The 16395-nt window shown below is 45.4% G+C and overlaps 1 protein-coding gene across 1 annotated transcript in view; it reads left to right on the forward strand.

The window, feature by feature from the left end:
- LOC144889496 (beta-1 adrenergic receptor-like) overlaps positions 1-7232 on the forward strand; it is a 54755-nt gene extending 47523 nt beyond the window's left edge. The window contains exon 2 of the mRNA XM_078769860.1: positions 6611-7232. Coding sequence (XP_078625986.1) covers positions 6611-6991 — 381 coding nt within the window. The 3' untranslated portion in view covers positions 6992-7232. The remainder of the gene's footprint in view (positions 1-6610) is intronic.
- The last annotated feature ends 9163 nt before the right edge of the window (positions 7233-16395 follow it).

A 16395-nucleotide genomic window follows, 5' to 3' on the forward strand; every position in this document is an offset into this window, starting at 1 on the left:
CACCTGTGCAATCTCACCTGGTGCCACCTGCACCCTCCTTTCTTCCTGGACCATTTGGTCAACACAACACGCAATCACCACTACTCCCTCATACACTGCTCCACACACCTGTTCAGTTGCACACCTGTGCAATCACACCTGTTCCATTCTCACCTGTTCAATCCTCACACACACGGCATCATCTCAGCTAACTACTCCCCTCTGAAACTTGCGCTTCCCAGTCGTCCCTTTAAACTATTGCGCTCCCACGTCATTATAATCCACACTAATCTACCTGTGTCCCCACTACAGGTATCAGTCACTAACTAACCTTAACGTTACCTAATGTCAATCTCTTCTCGATCCCTATCATTATCCAAGCCCTCCCTGGCTCGGTTGTCATAGCCACCCCATAAACTATTGCGCATTTGCCCCCACCTGTGAGGGATGGTGGATTTGCCATCCCACCACATCGGGGGTCTCTCACTACCAATTTCGCTCGTCCAAATCCAGCAATTCAAAAATTTTCCATTTACTGCCAATTCTATTCACTTTTCTAAATTTCGTTTTAAATCACTATCACTATCACCATCACCCGTCTACTTATTACATCCTCTCGGTGCGCCAATTCACATCTACAGCCCGGCTTCGTACAGCCGAGCACTGAACGCGGATTCTTTTGTGCTGGCGGCTGGATGCGTCCCGCATTCGGGGCAGGGACGGAGGCTTACCCGGGCCGAGATCCCATGCACCACCTCGGCGTGAAGCCATCCAATGTCCCGATCTCGACCTGCCGGCACGTCTCAATAGAAAGTGGTCGCCATGACGACCCTTCCTATCGGGCGGCCCGCTCCGCCTAGTGGAGCCCGGACGCGGCCGCTCCACGCGAGGCCCAGCGTGGATCGCGCACGGCGGTCCTTTCGAACCCGCCGTGGCTCGGATCTCCGCTGGTTCTCGCGGCACGCGAAGCCCGGCACGCACCGAGGGCCCGATCCGGCTAAAAGTCGACCTAACCTTTAACCCGGTTACCGTCGACGCTTCACCTGCAGGCTTACATGCATACGCTACCTCTTTCTTGCTCATACATGCAGCCGTTCCCATTCTCCTCGTACCTTTTCTTTCACACCTCGGTACACTCACTCCGCTCACCGACTTGGTCACACACCTGACCACCGAACACTTTGGCACACATTCGTTGCTCGCACACCTCACCAATACACCGCTTCGCGCCCCCTCCTCGGTCACCTCCTCTGTGACAATCACAGGTGTGCTCTCATTCGCACACCCAACCACGTGTCTCACTACCAACTCAAATGTGCCTTCCCACACACGCTCTACCATTCCAGGTGTGCATCCTTCCATCCCAGGTGTACATCCTCGCTCACCTGTCATAACCAACTCACGCTCCGTTTCACTCTCACTACTCTCACCTCCACTCTCGGTCGCGCACTCACCCTTACTCTCGACCGCACACTCTTTCCTCATGCACCCGTCCGTTACACACCTTTCTCGCGCACACCCTCCCGTTACATCCTCTGTAACACTCACCACAGGTGTACACTCTCTCGTTACTTCCTCCGTAACACTCACCACAGGTGTACACTCTCTCGTTACTTCCTCCGTAACACTCACCACAGGTGTACACTCTCTCGTTACTTCCTCCGTAACACTCACCACAGGTGTACACTCTCTCGTTACTTCCTCCGTAACACTCACCACAGGTGCACACTCTCTCGTTACTTCCTCCGTAACACTCACCACAGGTGTACACTCTCTCGTTACTTCCTCCGTAACACTCACCACAGGTGCACACTCTCTCGTTACTTCCTCCGTAACACTCACCACAGGTGTACACTCTCTCGTTACTTCCTCCGTAACACTCACCACAGACGTACACTTTCTCGTTACATCCTCTGTAACACTCACCACACCGCGCTTCCATGTACCCCCTCGCACACGCGCTTCGACCGGCTCACTCCTGACGGCACACTCACTCCTCGGCGTGCACTTTTTCCTCACACACCCCATGGTCGGACATTCTCGCACACCTCTTTTTTCGCACACCTGACCTGTCACACACTTCACCAACGGCCTTTCACGAACACCCGGATCCAAACCAATCCCCAAGCCGACTGAAGCTTTCCTCACATCATATACATTGCCACTCACCTCCGTACTTCGTCTCCGCACCTCCTCTGCCACCTGCAAACTTTTTATTTGGTTAGTGAGCACTTCATCATGATTTGAACACAGACCTTGTACATATTCCATGACTTCCTCCTTTATCTCCCTTTTAGTTTCCCTCCGTCTCTTCTTAATTTCACTCACCCCTTCTTCCACCTCCTCTAATTTTTCCTTTACCTCTTTCAGCTCCCGGTGCGCCCCCTCGATTTCTTCCTCCATTGCTACTTTAACCGTTTCTATGTGCGTCCTTACCTCCCGGTCCTTCGTCTCCATTACTTCTGTCACCTCTTCCAACCTCTTCGTCAATCCCTCATGTACCATTTGACATTCCTTTTGTGTCGCTATTAATTCATTTTTAATGTCCTTTTGTGTCGCTTTTAAACCCCCGATGATTGCAGTGTTCTTTTCCACTTGGTCCGCTAGTTCTTTTTGTCCCACCGTCAGCTGTTCTACTCCTTTCGTCAGATCTTCTATTCCCCCCTGTAACTTTACCGTATTATTTCTCACCTCTTTCTCGATACGCTTTTCGCCTCGCTTTACCTCCTCGCGTAGCCCCGAGACCTCCTCACTCATCCCTCTTCGTATTTCCTCCATCCGGTTCCCCATCTGTTCGATTTCCCGGGCGGATTGTTCCCCCATTTCCCGCAATTTGTCCTCCATCCTATTTTCTAACCCCATTAACCCATTTTTCACCCCCTCTAACTGATTCTCTTGAGCGGCCATTCTGTTTTCTACCCCCATTAACCCATTTTTCACCCCTTCTATCCCATTGTCTAATCCCTCAAATTTCTTGTCTAACTCCTTAAAATTATTGTCTAACCCCTCACTGGTACCCCTCGCTTCGTCCCTCATTACCCCCATTTGCTCACTCTGAGCCCTTGCTTCGTCCCTCATTACCCCCATCATTCTGCTTTCCATTTTCGCACTATCAGCCCTTGCTTCCTCCCTCATTTTCTCGCTATTCTGGGCCATAAGGGCCTTCATTTGTATAAAAAAAAGGTTCAAATCCATTGGCATCTCCGGTTCGACTACCGCGACCATGGGCGTGGCTAAATGTGGCGCCGCTGTAATCACGTGCGCTAGAGCGCCATTTTGTGCACCTGAAATTCCCGCAACCACATTGCCATTTTCCTCCTCCCTTTCTTCCACATACATTTCCCCTGGTTCCTGGGTTACCCCTAACCCGTCTATCTCCCCCACCGACATCCGATCGCCTTGATTGTCCATGGCGCGATCTAAAAATTCGGGTTTTATAAAACACAATTTCGTCCGCTTTATAATTTTGAGCGCGTGCAGCGCGCTCCGGGTCGATCTCACTCCCCGACACCAATTGTTACTCTAATAGTACAATTGGTGTTCCAAAATTTGGGCCTAACAAATTTAGTCCCAGGTTCGAATCCCACCTCCTGACAACCAATTGTTACAGACGCGGCTTTTAGATGTTATATTGACCGAGCGGTGGTGTATTTAACCGCGTCCGAACAGTTACTCCCCGATTAAAACCCGATTTCACCCGACGTTGACCAGATCGCCCCACGGATATTCAATCGGGAAATCTCTAAAGCGATCGCAAGAGAATGAAAAAGAAGAAGAAGAATACGGAGGAAGAACAGATTTATTATACACACACAAGCAAAGGATGGAAGAAACAGTGACACAGCGAATCCTTAACTTACACTATTCGTTTTTACTTAGCCCCAAGACAACGAGCAGGACAGGACGTTCACACTTACACAGGGGTGGTTCAGGCAGGTAAGGCTTGAGATGGAGGCAAGGTCGGGAGGCCGCCGGTCGCAATTCCTCGCGGTTTTGGCGGGAAACCCTCCGTCGCGTATCCACTGCGGGAGACGCCACGCGCTGGTTCGGCACACCTGCTCCTCTTCTTGGGGCGGGGCCGTCTCCCTCCTTTCAGCGCGTCTCTCCAAAGCTGGTCTCCTTGCCGAGTACCTCTCCTCTTTGGCTTGGAGCGTTTCGCATCTCACCGCCTCTCTTTGGTGCAGCCTCGTTGCTCCTCTCCAGCTCATCTCTCATCTCCTCAAGCAGTCCCTTGCAGTCGCTTTTATCACCTCCGGCGGAATTAAGCCGCCGGCTCCGAGGGCACGCCTACCGGGTCACTCACCGCGGTGTTGATTGGCTGTTAGGGCCGGTTCACTCCTGCCCTCTTCTGACGAGGTGGAGACACGCCTTTCTTCTCCAACCTTACCTCGTGGCCAATGGTGGTTTGAAGAAAACCAGCCAAAATGCGGAAGGCAATTGGAAGGGAGGTTTTGGGGAAATTGGAAGGGCCTACGCTTATTTTGTTTGATACAATGCAAAGTCAATCTAGTGGAAAACACATACTTAGCCTACATGGAATAAGGAAATACACTATTTAAAAGATATATCGTGACCTGCGTGTATGTTCTATGAAATTAATTAGGAGGACGGCTGCGACCATTATTTACATTACCATGATGTTACCATACCAAAACCATACTCTTCACATCCGTTACCCTTCCTCCAAAATTGTTACACTCCTCAAAACCCGTTACACTTCTCAAAACCCGTTATACTTCTCAAAATCGTTACAATATATATATATATATATATATATATATATATACACACACACACATACAGTCACGTGAAAAAGTAAGTACACCCCATGTAAAGTTTTGACTTTTTCAACACATTTCAACATACAGCTATTTGATCTTCATTTCAACAATATTGATAGATAAAGGTGATATAATATAACAAATATCATGAAACATTTACATTTTCTTGCCTATTGTATAATTTAAATAAACATAAATGCAAATTTCGCATGTGGAAAAAGTAAGTACACCCCTACATTTATCACTACTTCAAATACCTAAAATTAGAATCAGGTGCACCAGCTCAGGTGCAAATGATTAGAACATCATTAGAGAGGATCTTGGAGGAACCTGTCTTATTTAAACCTCAGACATTGAGTTTGGTTTGCTCTTTGTTGTTGAAGTGTGCGGCATCACCATGCCGAGATCAAAAGAGCTCTCTGAGGCCTTCAGAAAGAAGGTTGTAGATGCCTTCGAGTCCGGGAAGGGATTTAAAAAGATCTCCAAACAATTTGAAATCAATCATTCGACTGTGCGGAAGATCATCTACAAGTGGAGAAGATTCCAAACAACTGCCAACTTGTTCAGGCCAGGCTGCCCCAGCAAGTTCCGCCCGAGAGCAGACCACAACATGCTGAAAGAAGTCTCTAAGAACCCCAGAATGTCACCACGGGACCTACAGGTAGCTCCTGCCACTGTTGATGTCAAAGTGCACGAGTCTACCATTAGAAAGAGGCTGCACAAGTTTGATCTACATAGGAGGTGTGCCAGGAGGAAACCTTTGCTGTCCAGAAAGAACATCAGGGCTAGACTAAAGTTTGCCAATGAACACCTCGACAAAGACCAGCACTTCTGGAACAATGTGCTCTGGACAGATGACTCAAAGGTAGAGCTATTTGGCCACAGTACCAGAAGACATGTTTGGCAAAAACCAAAGACAGTATTTGACCACAAGAACCTGATACCAACTGTAAAGCATGGTGGTGGAAATATTAGGGTTTGGGGCAGCTTTGCTGCATCAGGGCCTGGGCAGCTCACCATCAAATAATCCACTATGAATTCTTCATTGTACCAGAGGGTGCTTGAGGATAATGTGAGGCCATCTGTCGGAAAGCTGAAGCTCAAACCGAAGGTCGACCTTGCAACATGAAAATGACCCTAAACATAGGAGTAAATCCACCAATGAATGGCTGAAAAGAAAGAAATGGAGGGTTCTGGAATGGCCAAGTCAAAGCCCGGATCTAAATCCCATCGAGATGTTGTGGGGGGATTTGAAACGAGCTGTGCATGCAGGAAACCCCTCAAAAATCATACAGCTGAAAGAATTCTGCATGGAGGATTGGGAATAAATTTCTCCCAGTCGATGTCAGAGACTGGTAGACAGTTATAAGAAACGCCTACTTGAGGTTGTTTCTGCCAATGGGGGCAATACCACCTATTAGAGCCAAGGGTGTACTTACTTTTTCCACATGTGAAATTTGCATTTATGTTTATTTAAATTATACAATGGACTACAAAATGTAAATGTTTCATGATATTTGTTATATTATATCACCATTATCTATCAATATTGTTGAAATGAAGATCAAATAGCTGTATGTTGAAATATGTTGAAAAAGTCAAAACGTTACATGGGGTGTACTTACTTTTTCACATGACTGTACATATATACGTCAGGTGTGTCTTTCCTCTTCAGATGGCCGCACTAAAAGGCAGCTGCTGCTTTTTCGGTAATTATTCTGCTTTCATCGGCCTTCACTTGGTAGAAGCCCTGACTCAAATACTTTTTCAATACAAAGTTGAATATGTTGACAGAGGATTGATCTTCACAGAATGTTAACAAAACCTCTTGGCTCTGAATTGTTCCCCAGGCCCAACGGTCAATCCTGAATGAAAAACGACCAGATGTCACCGAAGGAAAGAGAGGGCAGATCTCGGAGCAGCAGAACTCAAAAAATCATCGAGCACGAAAAGCTCTGGGTCTCGTAATGGGAGTTTTCACCATTTGCTGGACACCTTTTATGATAATGTTTCCAATCCGATGTTTTTGTATCACATGTGTCTCCAATGATGCACTTCTTTTGATAAACTGGTTTGGATTGATTAATTCGACATTGAACCCTCTTCTGTACTCCAGAAGCCCTGACTTCATGGAGGCTTACAAAAAATTATTTTCATGCAAAACACATCATTCTTCTCATTCAAAGACAATCCAAACCTCACAAATTAAAATTGCTGAACGAAACATTTAAGGGAATTCAGTCATAATTAGCATGTACTATGGTGCATCAAAAATGGAAACGGATGGAATAAGATTGTGGATACAAGGTTCTCATGATCTGAAGACTGCTGTGTTCTTATTATGGGTAAAGTTTAAGAAGTGGGACCATTGAGGAAAAGTGATGATTGAAAAAAACACACACACACTGGAAATTTTTGTCTAAAATGTGCTCCTGAGGCCAATTTTCGAATCAATGCATGCTGAAATGTGCATGGAAAGAGGGGCTCTCCTTGTTGCACATCTTCTCTCACAATAAATGTCAGTTAGTGTGTCAGCGTGTCTCCTCCGTAACCCCAAAACCATGAAATTTACAACCTGAAACTTTGCACACATTTATTAATGGATCTCCAAGGAGTGCCTGAATGAAAACTGGGTGTTTGGGTTCATTTAAACACCCCTTTTGAAGATAATTAACTCATCTGGTCATGAAAAAAAAAAAAACAGGCTTGTCATTAGTCAGCCCGCTGTTACCTCGCTGGGGTCTTCAGATGCCATTTTGTTTCAGCTTCTCAAAAACCTTTGAAGATTTTCCACGATGAACTCTGATGGACTCATTCAAGTATATCATCGAAATATTATTTCGAATTTGAGGATCGGATCTTGTGGACTAAATTGTGTCAAAATATGGAGTGAAATCTGAATATGTTAAGGAAAAATTATCTCCGCTTTTGGTCTCTGAGCTTTGGATGTTTGATTTTTGCCTCTGCCAACTTCCTCAAAGATGTCTTCTCGGTCGTTTTTGTTGCGTTTTTGCTGTTTATTTTGTTGTTTCCATGTATGCTGTGTGTGCCAAGTTTGGAATGTTTTAAAATGTGTGCCAATTTGAATATTCGTACTTATTAGAGGCCTACCTTTTCGTAGTTTGATGACACAATCGCTTTTTTATTGTCTTTTCTCTCTGCCACCTTCAGCCCTGTTGTTTTCTCCCAATCCCCCTACATCCCCTTCAATTCCTCACAATTATACCCCCTGTTTAGTGTCTTAAACTAATAATAATGATAATAATTGCAATTCCTTACCTTCAAACCTTATACCTCCCAGACCACCCTACCTCCTGCTCTCTGCAATGTTTGGCATCTCCACTCAGCATTCCCAATGTGATTGTGAATGTATTCTTCACAGAGCTCAACATTATTTTCTTCAACCTGCTGAGTTTCCCCTCATTTATGTATCCTTCAACTATATTTATGTATCCTTCCCCGGTGTGTACCCCGGTTTCGGATAGGTACACCATATCCCTGCGTGTCGTAAGAGGCGACTAAAAGGGTTGGCGTCAGGAAGGGCATCCGGCCAGAAAAACATTGCCTCAAAAAGAGAACCATGACAATTACAACTAGATATGGGCAGGGTACAGCCCGAAGTACCCCGTGGGGGACCCCACTCCCTCTCGTCAAAACTCAAGGTGGGGAACCCGATTGAAGCAAGGGTGGAAATCACTCCATTTATGACGACGAAAAGTCTGATGCCCGACGTGGAGATCGGTTTCTGAGATTTGGGACATGGAATGTAGGGACAATGACAGGGAGATCAGGAGAAGTGGTGGAAGTATTGGTCAGAAGAAGTGTGGACATATGTTGTGTGCAGGAGACAAGATGGAAGGGAAGTGGTGTGAGAATGGTGAAGGGTAGGCAGGGACAGAAATACAAGTTTGTGTGGCAAGGGTGCACAGAAGGTGTGAATGGTGTTGGTGTCCTGTTTTCTGAGGAGTTTGTAGACAGTGTGGTGAGTGTGACGAGAGTGAGTGAAAGGTTGATGATGGTGACAATGATGATTGGAAAGCTCTTGGTGAACGTCATCTCGGTATATGCTCCGCAGGTTGCTCGGAGCGATGAAGAGAAGGACAAGTTCTGGTGTGCGATAGAGAAGCTGATGGAAAACGTGAAAGATAAGGAAGTTGTTGTGGTAGGAGGAGACCTAAATGGACATGTGGGAAGGAGTATGGACGGTTTTGAGGGAGTTCATGGGGGTTATGGTATGGTGTGAGAAATAGAGAAGGTGAAAGGATTTTGGAATTTGCTGATGGAGCTGATTTGTTGATTTGTAATATTCAGTTCCAGAAAGAGGATAATAAGCTTGTTACATACACGTCAGGTGGGTCGACGACAACCGTTGACTACCTGATGGTGCGTAGGCGAGATAGGGGGCACCTCCGGGACACAAACGTGATCCCGGGGGAGGAGCCTGTTTCACAGCACCACTTGGTTGTCTGCGACATAAGGTTTAAAGGTGCGAGGAGAGCTCGGCGGGTGAAGTACCAACCGAGAATGAAGGTGTGGAGGTTGAAAGAGCTGACAGTGAGGGAGGCATTAAAAAAGAGGCTGAGTATGGTAGAGGATGATGTGGTTGAGCTTGAAAGTAGTTGGATGTCAATGAAAGATAGTCTGTTGCGAGCCAGTGGTGAGGTATGTGGATGGACAAAAGGACCACCGAGGCACTCGGAAACATGGTGGTGGGATGATGAAGTTGGAAAGAAGATTGACGAGAAGAGGAAGAAGTTCAAGGAGTGGCAGAAGGCGAAGGGTACGGGGGCAGAAAAGGAAGAGCATGAAAGTTATAAGGCAGCCAAGAAGGCTGCAAAGAAAGAGGTAGCAAAGGCGCAGGAGGCATGTAGGAAAATGTTCGGAGAACGATTCGATTTGGAAGAGGGTCAGAGAGCGGTATTCAGGATTGCAAAGCAGATAGCAAAAGAGAGGGGTGATGTGATGGGGGTGAGTGGCTTGAAGGATGAAGTGGGACAAATCGGTGTTGACCCAGATGGAATTAAAGGAAGATGGAAGAGATATATGGAAATACTGTTGAATGCAGAGAATGAATGGGATGGCAACATAGAGAGTAACCCAGTTTTAGGACCGGCAGAGAAGTTAACCGAGAAGGAAGTTGAGGAAGCGATTAAAGCAATGAAGAGTAGAAAAGCGGGAGGGCCGACGGGAGTTGTGGGAGATATGTTGAAGGCAGCGGGAAATTGGGGTGTGAAGAGAATGACAGAGATCTGCAATCTGGTGGTGACAGAAGGCCGCATTCCAGTGGATTGGGAACTGAGTACCCTCGTCCCTCTATACAAGGGGAAAGGTGACCCTCTGGACTGTGGCTCGTATCGAGTGATAAAGTTATTGGAGCATGGAATGAAGGTATTGGAAAGGGTGTTGGAGAGGAGGATAAGGAAGAAAGTGAAGATTGAGGAAATGCAGTTTGGATTTATGCCAGGAAGAGGAACAACAGACGCACTTTTTATTGTGAGGCAGTTGCAGTAGAAGTACATGGAGAAGAGGAAGAAGTTGTTTCTTGGGTTTGTTGATCTGGAGAAAGGATTGGATAGGGTTCCACGTGAAGTCGTGACATGGGCATTGAGGAAGTTAGGAGTGGAGGAATGGTTGATCAGAGTAGTAATGGCAATGTACTAAAGAGCGCGCACAGCTGTAAGGACGAAGGACGGGAACAGTGGTGAGTTTGAGGTGAAGGTGGGAGTGCGTCAGGGGTCGGTACTAAGTCCACTACTATTTTTACCTGTAATGGAGGTGCTGGCTCGGAACGTAAAGGAGGGTTTACCGTGGGAGTTGTTGTCTGCAGATGATCTGGCGTTGATTGCAGAAAGTATGGATGGAATGAAGGAGAAGATGAACAAGTGGAAGGAATGTATGGAGACGAAAGGTCTGAAGGTGAATATCGGAAAAACAAAGGTGATGGCAAGTGGTAAAGCATGTGGTGAGGTGGAAAGAACTGGGAAGTGGCCATGTGCCATGTGCAGGAAGGGTGTCGGAGTGAACTCAATTCAATGTACAATGTGCGCTGAGTGGGTTCATCAAAAATGTAGTGGTTTGAGAGGGTCATTATCCAGTGTGGCAGCTACATTCAAGTGTAAGGTCTGCACAGAGGGAGCTGCAGATGGAGGAAATGTTGAGTTGGCCTTGGAGACGGCGTGAAGCTGGAAGGTGTGAAAACATTTTGTTACCTATGAGACATGCTGAATGGAGAAGGTGGATCAGACTCGGCAACGGTTGCTGGAGTGAGATGTGCATGGAAGAAGTTTCGGGAACTGAGTGGCATGCTGACGAGGAAGTGGGTGTCGTTGAAGCTGAAGGGAAAGGTGTATGCTGCATGTGTGAGAAGTGTTATGATTTATGGGAGCGAGACGTTGGTAATGAACGTAGAGCAGCAAAGAAGGCTGGAAAGGGTGGAAATGCGAATGGTTCGGTGGATGTGTGGAGTATCGTTGAGAGAGAGGAAGCCAAATGATGATTTGCGAAAGATGATGGGAATAGAGCCTGTGATGGATGCTGTGAAGAGAAAAGGTTTGAGATGGTTTGGTCATGTGTTGAGGAAGGATGAAAGTGACTGGTTGAGAAGAGTGATGGAAATGAATGTGGAAGGAAGTAGAGGATGGGGAAGACTGAGAAAGACTTGGCTAAAGATGGTGGAAGAAGAAATGCGGGCAAGGGGGTTAACAAGGGGAGATGCAGAAAATAGGGCAAAATGGAGAAGATTGTCATGGGGACCGCAAGGCTAACCCCCGCTCTTGCAGGGAAAATGGCCTTTAAAATGCCTGTTGTTGTTGTTGTTGTTTATGTATCCTTCAAAAATAAAACAAGAAAAAAGGTGATTGCACCCACCGTACTAACCTTTTACTTACATACACCACGACTTACATAGATGGTATTCACAGTGCCTTTTATCATGTTCCATGTACATAAATGGCCTCTAAAGGTGGTTATTTTATATATATATATATACATATATATATAAACTTCCTCTTTCTCCCGTGCTGAATTCTGTATTCTCCTCCAAATAACTTCTTCTTCCTCTTCAAAAGTTTGCTTTCAAACAAATTCCTTCTATCACTCCGACACGTACAGCTCTTCCGTTGTACATTCTCTACACTCACCTTTATTCCACCCCTCCTCTAACGTTTTCAAACGTATCTCTGACTTGTTAAATCTCAAGAACGCCAGTTTCCAATGGATGTTTGTATTTCATTAATTGTTCCTTTTGTACATCTTCATTGGTAAACCCTTCCTGTCTGTTCGCTCCTCTACTTGTATTAGCCCGTATCCTACCAACCCTATCTCTTACCAATTTCCCAATCCATGTCCCCTCCCTCTACTCCCTCCTACCCCCATTCCATCACTACCTTCTCCTTCAATTCCCCTTCAAAAACTCCCCCCTCAACCTTCCCTTCAATACTCCCTCTTCACTCCTCCCCTTCAAATCTCTCCTCTCCTCTCATCCCTCCTCCTCAAAGTTGCCTCTTGACTCATCCACAAAGCTGCCTCCTCTCTTTTTCAACTCATTCCTTCACCTCCTCCAATGTTGTACTTCCTTCTGCCCCACCACTCCCCTCATATTATTCCTCACTGTGCCTCATCCCATCACCACCTAGCCTTGTGTCCTCCTTCTCCTCATCCTGTCCTCTCTCCTAGCTCTTCTGCAATCTCTGACACACTGTCAACAGCTCTCCCTACCTCCCTCTCTCCTCCCTCATCTTACCCTCCCTCACCCCTCCCCTCTCTTGTTCCTGATGCTCCACCTCCCTCTTCCTTAACGGAATGGACCACAAACATCCGGGGCCTTCGCTCATACCTGACTGATCTCTTCACGCACGTTGCTTCTGACAAACCAGACTTCACCAACTTAACAGAAACTTTCCTCTTTCAAGACATATTCTCAGCTTACCATGGTGAACTGCAGCTTCCATTGAACTGACCCACTCGGTTGGCTCCTCCACGAGTTATGAAACCTTTATCTATCATACTGTTCATTTCCTCGATGATTCTTGGCATCAGCGCTGCGGGTTGCCGGCTTTCAGCATATACAACACCACTGGCTGCCAAGTCTATTTTGATTCGTTAGACCCCAGGTAGTGTACTTGAAGTAAATAATGTTGGGAAATATTGTAGCTCTGGGGGAACCAATTCGCCATTCTCTGACTGGACCCCCGTCAGGGAACTCAGCCGAGCAATGAGGCCAGGGTTCTCCGCAGTCTTCCCAATATCATGTTCTCCTGATTCAGGTTGACTAGCTCGCATGACACTATTATGGACCACTAGAACGAGTTAATTAGAGACGCTCTAATGCAATAATTTCCCATGATGCAAATGAAACGTCAGCACATCCACACCTTTTTGAGCCCAATAGACAAGGGAATTAACTGGGGAATCATAAATTGCCTATAAAAGGACATCTCAAGTGCAATGATATATCTGCAGCAGAACTCGCTTTATCATGAATATTAGCAACAGCACTAGTTCTAACTTGCTCTTTCAACCATCTAGCCTTGTGCTTGCAACGTTTTTATTTCTTTTGGCATTCGTTACAACGGTAGGAAATGTTATCGTGCTTCTGGCTATCGTGCGAGCCAAGCATTCGATGTCCACAATCAGCAAAATATTTATCAGTTCTCTCGCTTGTGCAGATTTATTAACAGGTGTGATTATCATGCCCCTATCAGTTTTTCTTACTATTTCTGGTTTTTGGCATTTCGGTCAAATAATGTGTGACTTTTTAAATTCTGTTGCCATCGTTGGTGCTGTTGCGAGTTTGGAAACATTGTGTTTTATCTCCATTGATCGTTACATAGCCATAACATCACCACTTCGTTACGTGGCTCTTGTTACTCCTCGTCGTGCTCTTCTTCTGATTATTTCGGGGTGGATCCTCGCTGAACTCCTCTCGTTGCCAGCAATTTGGACCACTTGGTGGAACTCAGACCATCCTCTTGCTCAAGCTTGCTACAAGGATCCGAGCTGCTGTGATTTCATTTCAAGTAAATCCTACGCAGTTGTTGGTGTCACAATTGCTTTTTACATCCCACTTGCCGTCATGATCTTTGTCTACTCTCGTGTATTGAAAGAAGCTGAACTACAGGTGAGCAATAACTCTCATTCGTTTGACTGTATATTTATTACACGTTCATCTGTGATTAAAGAACTTTCATTGCACATCTGATTAAAAAAACCAAAACAAAGATTGTAGAATGAGCATGTATATTTGAAATCAGAGATGATAATATTCATTTTAAATTTTGATAACCTTTATAGTGACGAAATGATTTGATGTCCCCAATCAGTAAAATATTTATCAGTTCTCTCGCTTGTGCAACTTTGTTGACGGGTGTGATTATCATGCTCCGAACACCTTTTCCTAGCATTTATGTTTTTTGGAATTTTGGTGAGATTGTGCGACATTACCAATTCGATTTTCGTTTTCGTGGTGTCGTACGTTTAGAAACGTGTTTTATTGACTTCACTGTTACGCAGCCATAACAGCACCACTTCGTTACACACCTCTTGTTCGGCTCTTATTATGCTCTAACATAACCGCAAGTCAATATTAGGCCTATTTGTAAAAATCATTGTATTCACCGGTTTCACTGCATGATGGTTGATCAATTAGTTCACAGCCAAAGAAAGAATTAAAAATAGAATTAGGTTCATTGTTTAGTTTATCGGTTAAATTGTAATCTCGGAAAATTGAGAACGGATACATTTAGAATTGGTGTTATCGTGGTGGGAGCGTTGTCACCGAGTGAAGATTCTGATATTTTCTCAATATTTTGCCTTGTGGAAGGGGGGAAGGGGGGTCTTCTTCTGCCCTCCCTTCAGTCTTATTGGTCCCCTCAAGGGGATATACTTTTTAAGAGTACAAATTTGTTGAAATGTTGCATAACAAGTTATCTGAAACGAAATATTTATATTCCAGCCGTTTAATTTTATGACACGCCAAACTTGTTAGAAACAATTAAAGAAACAAGATGTACACAAATAATGACAAATTACAACTGAAATTACAGTTTATCAATGGATGACTTTAGAATTCTCCATATCCAGCAGCCCTATCCTTATCGACAATATATCCAAGGAGTTTAATCGCCGTTTGTTTTTCTCAGTATCTGTATAATCCCATATTGCCTCAATCACTTTCATATCAGGAGATAATGCCGGTGTCACGAAACAGATCCGCCCCCCGGCGATTCTGTACCGGTACAGATTCCCCCCCCCCGGCGATTCTGTACCGGTACAGATTCGCCCCCCGGCGATTCTGTACCGGTACAGATTCCCCCCCCTCGGAATAGATTCGCCCCCCTCAAAATAGATTCGCCCCCCTGCCACAAAATAGACTCTCCCCCGGGACAAAATCGCCCCCTCATAATATACAGTCACGTGAAAAAGTAAGTACACCCCATGAAAAGTTTTGACTTTTTCAACATATTTCAACATACAGCTATTTAATCTTCATTTCAACAATATTGATAGATAAAGGTGATATAATATAACAAATATCATGAAACATTTACATTTTGTAGACCATTGTATCATTTAAATAAACATAAATGCAAATTTCACATGTTGACAAAGTAAGTACACCCTTGGCTCTAATAGGTGGTATTGACCCCTTTGGCAGAAACAACCTCAACTCGGCGTTTTTTATAACTGTCTACCAGTCTCTGACATCGACTGGGAGAAATTTTGCCCACTCCTCCATGCAGAATTCTTTCAGCTGTATGATTTTTGAGGGGTTTCTTGCATGCACAGCTCGTTTCAAATCCCCCCACAACATTTCTATGGGATTTAGATCCGGGCTTTGACTTGGCCATTCCAGCACCCTCCATTTCTTTCTTTTCAGCCATTCCTTGGTGGATTTACTGGTATGTTTAGGGTCATTGTCATGTTGCAAGGTCCACCTTCGGTTGAGCTTCAACTTTCCGACGGATGGCCTCACATTATCCTCAAGCACCCTCTGGTACAATGAAGAATTCATAGTGGATTATATGATGGGGAGCTGCCCAGGCCCTGATGCAGCAAAGCTGCCCCAAACCATAATATTTCCACCACCATGCTTTACAGGTGGTATCAGGTTCTTGTGGTCAAATGCTGTCTTTGGTTTTCGCCAAACATGTCTTCTGGTACTGTGGCCAAATAGCTCTACCTTTGACTCATCTGTCTGGAGCACATTGTTCCAGAAGTGCTGGTCTTTCCCTCGGTGTTCATTGGCAAACTTTAGTCTTGCCCTGAAGTTCTTTCTGGACTGCAAAGGTTTCCTCCTGGCACACCTCCCATGTCGATCAAATTTGTGCAGCCTCTTTCTAATGGTAGACTCGTGCACTTTGACATCAACTGTGGCAAGAGCTATCTGTAGGTCCCGTAATGTCATTCTGTGGTTCTTAGATACTTCTTTCAGCATCTTGCGGTCTGCTCTCGGGCTGAAATTCCTGGGGCGGCCTGGCCTGAACAAGTTGGCAGTTGTTTGGAATCTTCTCCACTTGTAGATGATCTTCCGGACAGTCGAAAGATTGATTTCAAATAAATTGTTTTGAGATCTTGTTTAATCCCTTCCCAGACTTGTAGGCATCTATAACCTTCTTTCTGAAGGCCTCAGAGAGCT

Source organism: Myxine glutinosa, chromosome 1, assembly GCF_964187855.1.
Source record: "Myxine glutinosa chromosome 1, kmMyxGlut1.1, whole genome shotgun sequence".
NCBI lineage: Eukaryota > Metazoa > Chordata > Myxini > Myxiniformes > Myxinidae > Myxine > Myxine glutinosa.